Source organism: Phyllostomus discolor, chromosome 5 (genome assembly GCF_004126475.2).
Source record: "Phyllostomus discolor isolate MPI-MPIP mPhyDis1 chromosome 5, mPhyDis1.pri.v3, whole genome shotgun sequence".
NCBI classification, from domain to species: domain Eukaryota; kingdom Metazoa; phylum Chordata; class Mammalia; order Chiroptera; family Phyllostomidae; genus Phyllostomus; species Phyllostomus discolor.
Window position 1 is genome coordinate 152,349,692 of NC_040907.2, and position 16,690 is coordinate 152,366,381.

The window sequence follows — 16,690 nt, forward strand, 5'->3', positions numbered from 1 at the left end:
GGGATTTGAGAAGTGGTGGAAATTGCTCAAAGTTTAACAGCAAATTAACATTGTTTGAATACTAGGCTACTAACCGCAAGTCCTCTGCATTAAGGTGCTTCTGGAACATTGATGTGGTACAGAGAGCGACACTACTGGGCAAGTCAGACACACCTGTGCTAACCTGGCTCCAAGGTTTAAGCATGAGAAAGTTAACTTAATTCCTTGAACTTGGATTTTCTCATTTGTAAATCAGGAATAATAACTAAACCATGGCTTCTGGTTAAATGATATATTAAAGCACCAAGTACATAGCACCAATTAAACGTTAGTTCTTTTCTTCTACATTAACTTTCTAGTATCAGTCTCTGATAGTTTAAAAGCCCTTCCCAGGAAGCCAGGAATTGAGTATTGAAACTAATACTTTGTGCCTTCTACTGTATAAATTAAAAGCAACATAAGGGCATCCCTACCTTGATTTTATTTTTCTACACCTTAGTCCTGTTTTAAAATATTTACTGATTATTTCATGTGTATAAGTTTCTTCTCAAGAGTACTGTAAGTATTTTGAGGCTAGAGGACAATGTCTTCATATTTTTATATGTGCCTCATTATACCCATCAAATTTTATACTCAAATTGATTATGATGCCAGTGGGAAAAGAGCATTGTCTTTGGTAATTATGCTAAATATCTTCTGTTTGCCCCTCCAGATCCATTCTTCACTTTGCTCTGTAAACTGAGTCCAGCAACATTAAAGAAATTATACACTGTGACCAAGTAGGATTTATACTGTACCAGTAATGCAAAGCTGGTTTAACATCAAATAATCAGTGTAACACTATATTGATAAAGTACAAAAATCCCGTGATCATCTCAACACAGAAAAAGCATTTGACGGGATCCAGTACCCTTTCTTAATGAAAACAAACTCAACAAAGTTGGAATAGAAAGGAACTTCCTCAACCTAATAAAGAGCATCTATCAAAAACAAAAATAAATCCTACACAGCTAACATCATACTTAATACTTTCTCTCTAATATTAGACACAAAACAAGATATCCACTCTCACCGCTTGTACTCAACGTTGTACTGGAGGTTCTAGCCAAAGGTATTAGTAAAGAAAAAGACATAAAAAGCACACATATTGGGATGGCTGGGGTGGGGTGAGTGGTTGGGGGGGGGGAAATGGAGACAACTGTACTTGAACAACAATAAAAAAATAAGGGAAAAAAGTACACAGATTGGAAAGAAAAGTAAAGTGCTCCATTTACAGGTGACATGACCTTATACATAGAAAATCCTAAGGAATAGACACACACGAATAAATGAGTTCAGCAAGTTTGCAGATTATAAAATGAATATACAGTATTGATTATATTGTTATATACTAGCAATTAGCAACCTAAAATGCAATTAAGAAAACAATTCCATTTATAGTAGCATCAAAAGGATAAACTACTTAAAGAGTAAATTTAACGAAAGAAGTATAAGACGGTACACTGAAGACTATAAAGCATCGCTGAAAGAAATTTTAAAAGATAACAATTAGTAGTCATCCCATGTTTGTAGATTGAAAGAGTATTGTTCAGATAGCAATACTCTGCAATTGATCTTCAGAATCAATGCGACTCCTATCAAAATCCCAACTACCTTTTTAAGTAGAAATGGACAAGCTTATCTAAAATAATCTGGAAATACAAGGGACCCAGAATAGCCAAACAATCTGGAAAAGAACAACAAAGTTGAAGGACTCACACTTTGTGATTTCAAAGCTGACCACAAAGTGCAGTAATTAAGACAATGTCATAGTGGCATAAAGATGAATGTATAGCTCAATGCAGTAGAATTGAGAATCCAGAAATACTTACATTATGTCAATCAATTAATATGTCAGTTGATTCCTGACAAGAATGCCAAGACAACTCTTGGGGCAAGAATGGTATTTTTAACAAATGACTCTGGGAAAACTTGACATCCACATGCAAGAGAATGAAGTTGAAGCTTAATGTCATGTACAAAAATTAACTCAAATGGATGATAGATCTAAAAAAAAAGCTAAAACATTTCAGAAGAAAACAGGAATAAAATATGTGACCTTGGGTTAGATAAAGCCTCAGATATGACACTGAAGCACAAGTGAAAAAAGAAAACATTGGACTTTATCAAAATTGAAAAGTTGTGCTCTAGAGGATAACATCAAGAAAGTGAAACTACAACCCAGAAAATTGGAGAAAATTTGCAAATCACACATTTGAGAGGGGGCTTGTATTCAGAATACGTGGAGATGACTTGCAACTCAACAATAAAAAGACAATCCAATTGCAAAGGATTTAAATAGGTGTTTCTCCAAAGAAGGTACACATTTGGCCATGAAAAGATGCTCAACGTTAGTTATTAGGAAATGTAAGTCAATGAGATACCACTTTATACCCACAAGGATGAGACTATAACCTGAAAGCCTGACCATACCAAGGATGTGGAGCAAGTAAAACCTTCTTATACCGCTGGTGAGAATGTAAATGGTGGAGCTGCTCTGTAAAATGGTCCGGGAGCTTCTGAAAAAGTTAAACAGTTGTTACTTGACCCAGCAATTCCACTTGTATGTCTATACCCAAGAGAATCGAAACATGCCCATATAAAAACTTATACATGAACATACATAGTAACATTATTCATCCCTTAGAGAATAACCATTTTGCACTCTAATGCTAAAACTATTAGGTAAAAGGTAGGAGCTGAATATCCACATGGTGCCAAAACATTGGCCTCTAGTTTATTTGCTAGTCATAAAAGTAGGAACTTAACCTCATAAGGGAACTATCTTGTTAACACCTGAACACAGTAACATATTGCTAGCGGTGGAAGACCACACTGCTGAAGGACAGGATTTGAGAGGGGAAGAGGTCATCCGGAGTACATAACCTGTGTTAGGAAATTGCAGTTTGGAGGTCTCCAATGTTAGAAAAGCTAAGGGTTGGGAAGGAGCTGTAACAGAGTGTGAGGGTTAGCCATTGATTAAGCAAGAGTGAAATACAAATGGCGCCAGCTCAGAGCGACCAGCCATCCAGTTTGCTTGGGACTCTTCTGATGTTAGCCTTGAAATTCCCACATGCTGGGAAACTGCTCAGTGCCAGGTAAACTGGGGAAATTTGGCCACCCTACCAGCTCAATGATATTATCTTTGCCTCTTGGTCCTCACCTCCTTGCCCTAATCATGGAATTAGGAATTGGGAGGAGAGGCTGGAATAACAAGGAAAATCATAAAAATGACACTTTTCTCCCTAAGCCAAGAAAGGGGAGGGACTTTAAATTAGATGCGAGTTTGTTTTGTGGGTGATAAAAATATTCCAAAATTATACAACTATGAATATGCTATAAACCATTGAATTATACACTTTAAATTGGTGGATTGTATGGAATTCATATCAATAAAGCTTTTTTTTAATGAATGTGTTTTAGGTTAGATTAGCCTGGACCTTTTAATACCTGAAAGATGAAAAAGAGTGTGGGATCTGCCTGAGATGTGGGTGAGGTCAACGAAAGAGGTTTGATATAGCATGATTGAAGACAATGATGGAAGCAAAGCATTTCTTGTTTTCTGTTTAGTTTACATGCTTCAATAAATTGTCTACACTAATTTGAATGGATTTCTGTTCCCTGCAACCAAGAATTATGACCTGAAGAATAACAGGATGGAGCAAAAGTAGGTTTATAGTTGTACGTGAAAGTTTGTTCTTGTATTACTATTTATTTATTGTGTTATTTTCCATACAAACAACTATAAACCTACTTTTGCCCCATGCTGTATAGATACTAAATATCCTTGGATAAAATAATAAATAGTTGTATGTTTGTATTGCATTGCTTTGGTCCCTCAAAGCATTGGGGATTTTTGTTTGTTTTTAAATCAAATTACCTTGGTATTATGTGCCACTGGTCTATATTGGAGATGTAATAGAAAAGAGTTATATAAAATATTTATAGAGGTGTGTTATTGAGGACCTAGGGGAGACATTTAAAAAAATATTTTAATTCTCACCTGAGGATATGTTTATTGATTTTTTTAAGAGAGAGGAAGGGGGAGAGAAAAAAACATCAGCTGCCTTCTGTATGCATCCCAACCAGGGATCGAACCTGCAACAGTGGTATGTGCCCCCACTAAGGATCAGACCTGCAGTCTTTCAGTGTATGAGGTGATGCTCCAACCCACTGAGCCACTCTGCCAGGATAACATATTTTTTCTTAAGTGTCAGCCTGAGGAGTAACTGGGCTTCTAAACAATTGATTTGTCTATTTTATGTACATAGAATTACGTCAGTATCAAGACTTTCTTTATTAAATTTCTTGGGGGTGACATAAGACTTTTTTTTTTAAGTCTGCCTCTTTTTTTCTACAGTTTCCTGGAAGATGATACTTTCCTGGTGGGATTGTCAGTCACTGAGCTTCACTTCCCTGCCCATGGGAGAGAGCACATAACCCAGGCTAGGCGGTCAGAATGCCTCATTCTTTTGTCCACATTTGATTGGTCCAGAGATGGGAACACAGCACAGACAGGGGCATTCAGAATCCTACCAAGGATTTTTTTCTGGAACTCTCAGAAAATAGACTCTGTGCTTACATTAGAATTATTGGCCATGAGAACCCTGTAAGCCTAGAGCTTCTGGGGCTCTCCGCCAGCAGGTGAAAAGAGCGTACTTGAGAATGAAATCAACACAAAGGTAACTGTTCTGAGGACATTATTTGAGTCTCTGGACCATCTGTGCCTAAAGCTAATTCCATTCATAGTCTTTTCTATTAAATGAGTCAATTAATTTCCCCTTTTTGCTTAGGTCATTTTGATTTGGATCTCGGTCACTTGCAACCAAAAGAGGGCTGGCTAATACAGTCACTGATGGGAAGCCCAATTAACATTAATTATTATTAATGAGACTTATTAATGAGACTCATTAACATTCACGTCACTGGACATGTAGATTTGGACAAGTCTACCACTACTGGAGAGCTGATCTACAAATGCAGTGGGACTGACAGAGGAACAATCAAAAAAGTCATGAAGGAATCTAGTGAGATGGGAAAGGGCTCCTTCCAGTAAGCCTGGGTCTTGGGTAAACTGAAAGCTGAATGTGAGTGTGGTATCACCATTGACAGCTCCCTGTGGAAATTCAAGACCAGCAAGTATTATGAGACCATCACTGATGCCCCAGGACACAGAGACTTCAGCAACAACGTGATTACAGGCACATCTCAGGCTGACTGTGCTGTCCTGACTGTTGCTGTCAGTGTTGGTGAGTTTGCAGCAGGCATCCCCAAGAATGGGCAGACCGGTAAGCACGCCCTTCTGACGTTCACACTGGGCGTAAACAACTAGCTGTTGGATTCCACTGGGCTGCCCTACGGTCAGAAGAGATATGAGGAAATGATTAAGGAAGTCAGCACCTACATTGAGAAAATTGGCTACAACCCCAACACAGTAGCACTTGTGCCAAGTTCTGGTTGGAATGGCGGCAACATGCTGGAGCCAAGTACTAACGTGGCTTGGTTCAAGGAATGGAAATCCAGCCTAAAGATGGCAATGCCAGTGGAACCCCGCTGCTTGAAGCTCAGGATTGCATCCTGTCACCAACTCGTCCAATTGACAAGCCCCTGCGTCTGTCCCTCCAGGATGTCTGCAAAGTATTGGTATTGTTCCTGTGGGCTGAAAGGAGACAGGTGTTCTCACACCTGGCATGGTTAGTAAAATCTGCTGAAATGCACCATGAAGCTTAGAGCAAAGCACTTCCTGGGGACAGTGTGGGCTTCACTGTCAAAAACATGTCTGTCAAAGATGTTCATCTTGGCAATGTAGCTGGTGATCACAAAAATGACCCACCAATGGAAGAAGCTGGCTTCACAGCTCAGGTAATTACACTGAAGCCTCCAGGCCAAAACGGTGCTTGATACGCACCTGTGCTGACTTGTCTCGCAGCTCACACTGCTTGCAAGTTTGCTGAACTGAAGGAGACTGATCATTGCAAAGAAGCTGGAGCATAGCCCAAAGTTTTTTGAAATAGAATCACTGCTGTGGTTTCTGGAGAGCCTCTGTGTGTGAAGAGCTTTGCTGACTGTCCTCCCCTGGGCCATTTTGCTGTTCCCAATACGCGGCAAACAGTTGGTGTCGTCAGAGCCATGGAGAAGGAGGCAGCTGGAGCTGGCAAAGTCACCAAGCCTGCCCAGAAATCTCAAAGACTAAATCAATACTATCCCCAATACCTGCCCCCCCCCCTCAGTATTAATCAGGGGTGAAAGAACGGTCTCAGAAATATTTGTCTCAATTGGCCATTTAGGTTAAAGAGCAAAAGGCCGATTAATTATAACGATGTACTGTGACATCTTCAGAAGGGAAGGAGAGTGTTTGTGGACCACGGGGGACTTTCTGTGTGGCAGTTTCTAAGTTAGTAGTTTTTAGAATCATTACTTTTTAAGAGAAACAACTTGACCAAAAATCTTTCACAGAATTTTGATACCCATTAAAGCAAAGTTGAGTGAGAAAAAATGTAAAGAAAAAAAACACAATCTTTTTATTGTTAGAGCATAAATTTGGACATCTGCTTTAAGATATTGCACAAGAGAGGAAACTTTTTAAGTCTACTTGTAATCATTAACTAAAAGTGTACAACTCTGGTTTTTGTGAACATTGAACTTTTGTAGATTTTTCAAAGCTGTGCTTACTAAGTACAAATGATACAGTAGACGTTCTCCCTGAGTCATTGTGATCAAGCATTCCTTCCCACTGACTCATCTTTCTGCAGTCAGTTGTTTATGGCATGCACACGTGGAATCATTCAGAAGAGATTTGTGGAGACCACTGCGAAGAGAAGAAGAAAACATTTTACACAAGACCAGCAGAGCTAAGGCCAGAATCCAGGTTTTCTGGCTCCTGTACATCTTGCAGTCTTTCTTAGTGCCGTCTGTAAATATCGATAATATTTTGAAGCAGGGAAATCACAGAACGCTTCCTCTGACAGAACAGGACCATCCCTGAAAACTTGCATGTATTTGGCACACTCAGATCACATTTTCAGGGCGCTAGAAGAGCTTGTGATTGAAAGAAATCTGTGGTACATCCTTTTTTTCTTCTTTTTTAAACTCTTCACCCAAGGACATGCTTATTGATTTCAGAGAGAGAGATGAAGGGAGAGAGGGAGGAAGAGAAGCATCAGTGTAGGAGGGAAACATCTGACCAGGGACCAAACCCCCAACCCGGCATGTGCCCTGACTGGGACTCGAACCCGTAACATTTCGGTTTATGGGATGACTCTCCAACCAAACAAGCCACACCAGCCAGGGTCCTATGGCGTATTCTTGGTAAATGGAATCATCATAGTATTTTGTCTTTTGTGTAAGTATTACATACATTAAATCATAAAATCTTCAAGTTTTTCTAACTAGATCTTCCCTGCAGAGCATAGGTACTCTTTCTTCAATGTTCAATTTTCTTAACCTTCCTGAGCCTCAGTTTCCAACTGGGAAAATTGCAATAAAAATACCTACCTCATAAAATTATTGTAAGGATTAAATGAGATGAAAATTTTAGAATGCCTGATGCAGGAATATATTCATTATTTAAGAAACCTATGTGAGATTTCAATTGATATGTAATAGATGTTCATTAAATGTGAGTTCCCTTAAGGCCCATCAGTCACTGACACAAATGTTGAAGGCGCTGGAGCTCCTGCTGACCCTTGTGGAATGTGGGTAGAGGTCTTTCTAGGGTTAAATCGTTCTTTTAGTTTCTTTAGATACATACAGGGTCTGGCACAAATAATGCCCCTTTTATTACAAACTCTTTTATTACAAATCATAAATATGGAATTTTCTAACATAACAATAGCATACTCAAGCACATCTTATGACATTTTAGGTGAAATGTTCAAATTAAAACCATAAACTATCACACCCATGTTATTACCCTACCAACCACACTCAAGCAGGCCTTACTTCTGCCAGACCCTGTATAATTATTCAAACAACTAAAGACCTTGCTGAGCTCAGGATACACTATACCAGCTGCCAATGTAATAATCACATCAAAAGAGGAAATTAAATTAGGTTGCCTAGTTTTTTTCTTGAAGTATTCATTCTGGTTCTTAATGATCATCTTCCTTCCAAAATTCCAAAAATGTTTGTTCTTTAGCAAAACTGTCTAGAAACTTCCAGTGGTTAACGTCAGGCTTTGTCTGATTTTCAGCACCTTCCTACTAAAAAAATCAAGGCATTTGCCCCATCCAGTCTTTTTTTTAAGATTTTATATTTATTTATTCTTAGAAAGAGGGGAAGGGAGGGAGGAAGAGGGGGAGAGAAATAGCGATGTGTGGTTGCTTTTCATGTGGCCTCCACTGGGGACCTGTCCCGCAACCCAGGCATGTGCCTTGACTGGGAATTGAACCAGCGACCCCTTGGTTCACAGCCTGCACTCAATCCATTGAGCTACACCAGCCAGGGCAACCATCTAGTCTTTTGATACTTTTCTTACTCTCAGTGATTTAAAGAGATTTCAGATAATGGTCCTGCAGTTATCTCCATAAGTTCTCCCTGGGCCTACGCTGGCCTGCAGAAACTTCTTTGACGTTGACTCTACCCTTGCCAATGTATGATGTAAACAGTGAGGTCTGCAAAGCCCCTGCTGTCCCTTGCTCCAGGAAAAATCAATATTGATAGTTCATTTGAATTAATACATAGTATTTGAATGTATACATACAAGTATACAAATTTTATGTCAAAATGGAATCACACATACTATGCTGCCAGTTGCTTTTGAATTTTTTGCTTTTTAAAAAATAGTCTATATTTTAGAGCAGTTGTAGGTTCACAGGAAAATTAAACATAGAGCTTTCTCATATATTCCCATACCCACACATGCAGAGCCTCTCCTATTATCAACTTAGTTAACAGTCCCCGACAGAGTGGTGCATTTGTTACAGTTGTACCTACGCGGACACAACATTATCACCCGTGGCCACACTTTATATTTGGACTCACTCTTAGCATTGTACATTCATTGGCTTTGGGCAAATTTATAATGACAGGAACTCATCAGTGTCATGTGGAGTTGTTTAACTGCCCTAAAAAATCCTCCCTCCTCTCTAACCCTGAGCGACCACTGACCCTTTTATTGTCTCCATAGTTTTCTTCCAGAATGTCATAAAGTTTGAATCATACAGTATATAGCCTTTTCTGATTGGCTGCTTTCATTTAGCAATATGCATTTAAGTTATCTGAGGGAGGAGGGGACTTGTTATGTCTTCATGAATAATTGACCCTTCACCATTATGTAATGTCATTTTTATCCCTGATCATTTTCCTTGGTCTGAGATCTGTTTTGCCTGAAATTACATAGCTATTTTCCCTTTCTTTTCACAAGTGTCAGCCCTTTATAATGTTCCTTCTCTTTAAAAAAAAAACTTTTTAAAAACAATTCTTGCATGGCAGGTATACTGGCAACAAATTTTCTCAATATTTTTTGTCTGAGAAAGTTTTTATTTATCCTTCACTTTTGAAGGATAGTTTTGCAGGGTACAGAGTTCTAGGGTTTTTTTTTTCTCTCAACATTTTAAATACTTTACTCTCTTCTTGCTTGTATGGTCTCTAAGGACAAATCAGGTGTAATTCTTACCTTTGCTTCTCTATAGGTAAGATATTTTTTCCTCTGGCATCTTTCAGGATTTTTTCTTTACCTTGATTTTCTGAAATTTAAACATAATATGGCTAGGTATGATTTTTGTTTGTTTGTTTGTTTGTTTTGCATTTATCCTGCTTGGTGTGCTTGGAGGTTCCTGAATTTGTACTTTGGTGTCTGCCATTAATTTAGGGCACATTTTTAGTCACTATCCATGTCAGTAGATATTCTGTAACCAAAACATCTGTTTTAATGACTATTCAGATGCTTCACCTTCTCCTTTTTTTGGCTACTCAAAATGTTTGAAGCACAAACAAGTACAAATCCTGCTTGTTTTAAAACGTGATTATAGTTCCTATCAGTCACCTTTTGCTCCTCTTATTTGCCGTAGATGTCACAGGGGACTTACACTTCATTTTTAGAAAATGACCCCAGCTCACACCATACCACTCGCAGGTCTTCTGTTCAGGCCCAATGAACATTTCCAAGCATAGCCAGTTTGTTCTTACAACTACTTGCTATACAAGCCCAGTCAATACATCCTCTTTTATCTGCCGATTAGCAAGGCAGAGGACCCACATCTTGTCAAAGAACAGCTCAGATACTTAGTTAGATATCTGTATGCAAGTTCTTTTATACACGAGGGAGATTGTTATTGCACTGTTGTCAACACACAAAGGCAAAACCAGGATTTATAAAAGAGACGGGGAGGGAAAAAACATAGAGTTTGGGACAATTAAGGGTTTTTCTTGACTAAGCAGATCAGCTGGAGGGCATTAAAGAGGCAAAATATGGAAGGCCAGTGTGGAGTGCGCTGACTGAGTCATCACGGAAAACAATTTGAGATATTTGTGAATTTTCTGAAAAGCCTTCGGAGTTTGGCTTTGAAGCATGTCTGACAAGCTGTCTGGTGCTTTCTGTGAGCCACTCGCATGCCCACTTCAGGTAAGCCAGGTTAGTCCCATTAATTTCTCTCAGCAGAATTTCTCATTCTCCCTTTTGGTCAAAATAAGCTCCCAAAGGAATGGATTCAGGTGTGAGGATTTCATTCTTTTTTTGAGCAAATATCATCAGTTGGATAGGACATGATACTAATGTCTCAAACTTACTATTATAAATACCAGGAAATACCAGAATCTTCAAGACAGAAATAAACAAATAAGATTATCAAACTCATTTTTCCTGTTGTCTGCCACCTGCCACAGAACAGATCCCACTGGTAGAAATCACTGCCAATGGTCAGACAACCAAAATCCCACATCACTGACACCAGAGGGCAAAAATACTCACTAAATGCACATCTGAAAAAGGACTTGGCTTGTAAGAGCCAAAAAACTCAATCACTATCTGCAGCGCTCACCACAGGAGCCAGGGAAAGTGAGCTGCGGACCAGAGGGATCCAGGCTGGGACAAGGTGCACCTTCAGGCTACATGTTTCTCTTGGGGTAGGACTCGGGTGAGGAAAATCTTGATAAAATTGTCTGGGTAGTTGTGGAGCTCTCTTTGTCCTGAGTCCTGCCTCCTGCTTTCTATTTTCTTGGGGGATTTCATTCAGCCCTTTGCCACTGCTTCCCAAGGTAATTCCAAGAATGATTGGGGCTGCCATACTCTCTGTGAAGGTCCGGATTGCACTGGAAGGCTTCCTGTCAGCTCTTTTTAAGTCTTCCATAGGTGAAAGCTCAGGGTACGTAGGGGTTTTCTCTCAACTCTCCTGACTGCTCCCTCCCATTCTGCAGTATTGCAACACTAACTTCAGCAGCAGCAGCAGTTGGTGAAGACCAGTGTGGCAAAGAGCCGGGGACAGTGCAGTCTGACTACTTCTGAGGCTCTTCTAGATTCTGTTAGGCCAGCCCCACACATGGCCCGGAAAGTCAGTAGAAGCTGCACCAGTGAAGGCTAGATGACCCGTTTTAATTAAATTAATTGATTCATTGATTGATTAGTTAATTTTAAAAGAACATTTGCTTTACTAAGGGAAGTGGGTAATGAGGAGTTGTTGTCTAATGGTTATTGAGTTTCAGTTTTGCAAGATGAGAAAGTTCTGGAGAGGGGTCATACAGCAAGGAGAGTATATTTAGCACTACTGAACTGTATACGTAGAAATGGTGTAAATTTTACATCGCGGTTTTTTTTACCACAATACAAAAATTTGCTTTAAAATATGATTACATAAATAATACCTGATAATTATGGAAAAACCAGAAAATATAGACAAGCAAAATGGAAATTAAAAATTACCTATAATTCTACAGCTAAGGTTAACATTTTGTGCATAAATATGTAAATTATACATGTGTAGGTTCACACTGAATATGCTATTTCATAACCTCACTTTTGCAAAGTTTACACTACTTTAAACCATATTTTAAGTTCTGTGTTCTAGGATGTTTCACTTAAACAGAAGTGAAACTGCACGTTTAAGGGTACACACCCCTCCACAGAGGCTTCTCCCTTTAGATCCTGTGTCCTCAGCAGAAGGAAAGGTTTCTCTACGCCTGACCTGTCAGTCAGCTCTGCTGACACCTTTCGGTTGTTCCTTTTAGATATTACCACAGCTAGATGGGCTTCTGGTCCTTGGGGACCTGGTGCATGGACTTGTCCCGAGTATCCTCAGTCACATGTCTCACCACTGGGATCATGTAAACACACCTTTCAGCGAGGTTAACAATTAAATTGTTGAGATGAAAGGTCAGGAGACCTGCCTTGAATTGAACATCAGAATGGGAGATGACACATCGCTACTCACCTTCCACCTTCTCTGAGGAAAAGAGTCAATAAGAAACAACAGCCATACGGGAGTCCGCATTTCAGAAGACCTCCAGGAATCATGCTGGAGAAGTTCTGCAACTCTACTTTTTGGGTGAGAAATTACACTTATCCTCTTCTCAGACTCAGAACAAGTAGTGGATTAGCCTAGAGCAGCCACTAATAAGAACTAGAGAAGTTATATATGCCGTTGCTCTAAAGTAACTCTCTCTCTCTCCCTTCAGGGTAAAGCTTAGGGTATTTTTTAAATAAAAGAAGGTCATAATATCTCCAGAAGCCATTCTACATGGGAGAAGTAATGTATTTATTTTATAACATATATTTATGGTATCCCTGACTCTTTTCTTGGACAAGCTATCTACAAAATTGCCTCACTAAATAAAAATAGGGAGATGCCTTCCAGTTTCATCCATGTTAGGAGTGGGAACTGAGTAATTTGTGGGGTAGGAGGGAGAAGAGAAGGTCCGTGATTGAGCCCTGCTGAGATATGTTCATGCTGAAGCGGTAATGCTTTGTTCTAGAGGAGCTGGTGGTCAGTGATATGGACTGGAAGGTGAGTCCAGGGATGCACATGTGGGCATCATGAGCACTGAGACAAAATCAAATGGTTTAGTGGAAGAGAATGAGAAGGGACCTTGCATTTAGTGATCTTGTGAAAGTGTGGTCTACAAACTCTTAGCATCAGCATCAGAGTTACCCAGATTGTTAAACAGTTTGAATATCTTAGGTAAGAAGTCTTAATCCTAAAGTTGGATAACCTCAAGGAGAGTTAAGAAGAGCAGGAATGAGAGAGCAGAGCACATGGGCAGCACTGCCCAATCTTAGAAAGACCCTGGGCCCCCAGGCCCTCAAGGCCAGGAAATGTGCACCCCAGGAAGGTAGGGCTTAATGGGCCAACCCTTGAGAATTCTCTGAGAATTCTCCGGCAGATCATCTCAGTCAGAGCACCTCAACCTTTTCCTTGAAGAGTCTGTGCAAACAGTCATACAAAACAATTCAAAAGTATTTATTAGGAGGAAAAATCTACCCACATGACTCAGATATAAAAACTAGTGCCCCCACCTCCACTCACAAGGCCCTTCTCTTTATTGTGGAATGCAGACTAGTACAGGACTTGCTAGGAATGAACCTTCTGGCCATTAGCGTCACTGCCGCTTCTGTGCCGAAGGCCCCCTGGGGTTCTGACATAAGCCTTTGGGAGTCTAAATGTCATAGTATGACTAAGCATGCCTCCTGCCCTCTTTTTTACCCTCACTGGAGGATATATTTATTGATTTGAGAGAGAGAGAGAGGAAGGAAAGGAAAGGAGAAAGAGAGAGAGGGAAGAGAGAGAGAGAGCTTGAGAGAGAAATATGGATGTGAGAGAGAAACATGTGCCCTGACCAGGGATCAAACCTGCAAAATTTTGGTGTGTGGGACGATGCTCCAATCAACTGAGCCACCTGGCCAGGGCTGCCTGTATGTTTGAATGCCTTCTAGCAAGTTCATTCAGTGCTAAAAACTAGAATAAGAAATTTTTACATCCCAAGGAACTATTTTCTTCTTTGGATTAAGGAACTGTCCCTCTTCTTCCCACAACTTGGCAAACGCAATGGTGAAGTTTAGTCAGAACACCTGGTGGGGAAATTTGCTTAGAATCACAGGAAGAAAAGGTCTTTAGAAGTTGAATTGGTCAAAAAGTCACTAAATGTCATGAAATGGTCAATTTATATCAACGGATATGAATAGAAAAATATGGCTAACTAAAGGGTCAGGCTGGATATAGACATAGAACTGAGTTAAAATTGTTTTGAAATGGGTTGGGTGTGGAGGGTATGGGCTATGGCTGGTCTTCTGTCTTCAAAAACTTGTAACCACCAATCACCACATTTTGGTCTCCTAGAATGCCTCACTGCTGGATAGCCCGGAGGCAGACCTGCCGATTTGTTTTGAGCAAACTGTTCTGGTCTGGATTCCCTTGGGCTTCCTCTGGCTCCTGGCCCCTTGGCAGCTTCTCCATGTGTACAGATCCAGGACCAAGAAATCTCCTGTAACCAAGCTCTACCTTGCTAAGCAGGTATGGAAACCCCACTGTTTTCTGACTGATTCCGTGGTGCACCGTAGAGACATCTTCCTGGTGGTTAGAGTGTCTTCTCTGTCCTTAACCAGCTTTTCCAGGGCCTGTTGTCTCAGGTAGAGCCATGTTCTGAGTGTCCCTCCTCCACCTGCCCTACGCTTCTCTGGTCCCTTGCTATATTTCCTACTTAGGGTGACTTTGATTTTTGCAAAAGAATAATGACTCAGAGATCTTATGGATAGTGGACACCCTAAACACCAGTAATGGGTACTTAATCAGTCAAATACGTAGGTATTACCTTTTCAGTATCTGAGAAGCTAACACTGGTTTTCCTATCTCTAAGCTGTTTCAATGTATCAGGAGACTGTAAATCAGTTGGCACTGACCACGAGGTGAAAATGAACTATGTAGTGTGCCCTCTGCACCGTTCAGGCGATCCAGCCATCACCGTCTGCCTGTCCGAACTTGGGTCTGAAATGTGGCTTTCATTCTCCCACAGTCTTCCATAAGTCTAGGTGATCACTCACAGTAGAGGGAGGATCTAGGGCATGCTCACAATGACATGCCTGAGTAAGGAAACAATGGGAAGAGTAGGGCCCACAGGAGAGAGCCCAGCAGGAATGAGGGGAGGAGCCCCTCAGCCAACTGCACCGATTAATGTAGAGAGTCTTGTAGGAAATGAAGGACCCTCATTTGAGGTTGCTACCTCAGAAGATTAACCATCTGCTTCCTTTCACTAGGTTCCCCCACCACCACACCCCCCCATCTGATCTTTACACAGGATTAGAAAGGCAAGTTAGACTCAGAGTTCTGTGAGCACACACATCTGTGACCTCAGGCTACCTGCACTGAGAAAGGAAGGAAGAAAGGAACTTGGCCAAAGGAAGTGGGATTTGTGTTGACACACTGAGATGGGGCTGGTGGGGCTCTGGATGGGGAGAGAACCGTGTCTGAGAGCTGGGGGCAGGGTCACCTAACTGCACAGCACAGGGCCTAGCACTTAGTAGGCATCGTTGAATGTTGGCATTAAATGCACTCTAGAAATAAGGGTCGAGACAAGAATGTTTTAGACTCTGAACATTGAACATGCTTCAATACCCTTGGGAATGAGTCAGAGCTTTTGGTCAGAGTCAGTGTGTGAGCCAGGGAGCAACCCAAAAGGAGTCACTCAGACATATTTGTGTCTTCCCACAATGCTGGGTTTATTAGATGAGTCCTCCCTAATAAGCCAATAAAGTCACATGCAGATTGCACACAGAGAGGGGGAGCTTATGTGTTAGAAGTGAGCAGAGTAACCACCTAGCATGAAGCCCCTGTCACTGGTGGTGTCTACAGGTGGAGAGGTAGGTGTTTGTCTCAAGCCAAGTGGCTGCAGTGGCGACACATGTCTAGTGGAGTTGAAGTCTGGCTGGGCTCTGGGCATGACCCATGGCACAGCCAACTTTGATCGTTGGTGGGGTGGTGGGAGCTCTGAGTTCTTATAACCCATGACGGGTGGAGGTCCCACTGATATTGGTGTGCAGATGGGGTCCTTACCCAAGTGTCCAAACTTGTGGTTTGGGGCATTCTGGGTCCCTGCTAAGGATGTTCCTGTTATAGCCTGTTACTTCAGTCTTGACATAGCACTTGACATAACTGTCATGGCTGACCGTGACGCCACACTGGACTGTTGAAGGTGTCTGAAAGGTACACCCTGTTCTTGTTCTATACGGTCAGTCAAGTCTGCGGTGCCCAAGAAAAGCCCAGGTAATGAGTAGATCAGTATTCCATCATAATCACAGCTATTAGTTAACTTTTAAAAAACACCTTTCTTGAGATGTAATTCAATACAATTCTCCCATTTAAAAACAATTCTATTTTTCCAAGTATATTTACAGATAGGAGCAACCATCACCCCAGTCAATTTTAGAACACCTTCGTTCCCCCATAAAGAAATCCTATCTCCTCGTCCCCCTTAGCTCCATGTAACCATCAATCGACTTTCCGTCTCTACAGTTTCCCTACCCTAGACTTTTCATATGAGTGGAATCATATGTAGTCTTTTATGATTGGCTTCTTCCACTTAGCATAAGGCTTTCAAGGTTCGTCTATATTGTAATATTTATCTGGACTTCATTCATTTCTTTTTAAAAATATTTTATTTATTTATTTTTAGAGAGAGGGGAAGGGAGGGAGAAGGAGAGGGAGAGAAACATTGATGTAAGAGACAAACATTGATCGGTTGCCTCTCC

General features: G+C 40.8%; 1 protein-coding gene and 1 pseudogene across 4 annotated transcripts in view; both read left to right on the forward strand.

Moving 5' to 3' along the window:
* Positions 1-4,918: 4,918 nt before the first annotated feature.
* Positions 4,919-5,825, forward strand: LOC114497051 (annotated as a pseudogene).
* A 6,503-nt stretch (positions 5,826-12,328) lies between these two features.
* ABCC2 (ATP binding cassette subfamily C member 2) overlaps positions 12,329-16,690 on the forward strand; it is a 62,034-nt gene continuing 57,672 nt past the window's right edge. For 2 of the 4 annotated variants that reach the window (XM_028512915.2, XM_036027137.1), the window contains exons 1-2: positions 12,329-12,497; positions 14,286-14,459. In XM_028512915.2, the coding sequence (XP_028368716.1) occupies positions 12,465-12,497; positions 14,286-14,459 (207 nt within the window). In that variant the 5' untranslated portion in view covers positions 12,329-12,464. Of the gene's footprint in view, positions 12,498-14,285; positions 14,460-14,551; positions 14,727-16,690 lie in introns of those variants that run through there. The other 2 variants (XM_036027139.1, XM_036027138.1) reach the window with 1 other exon arrangement.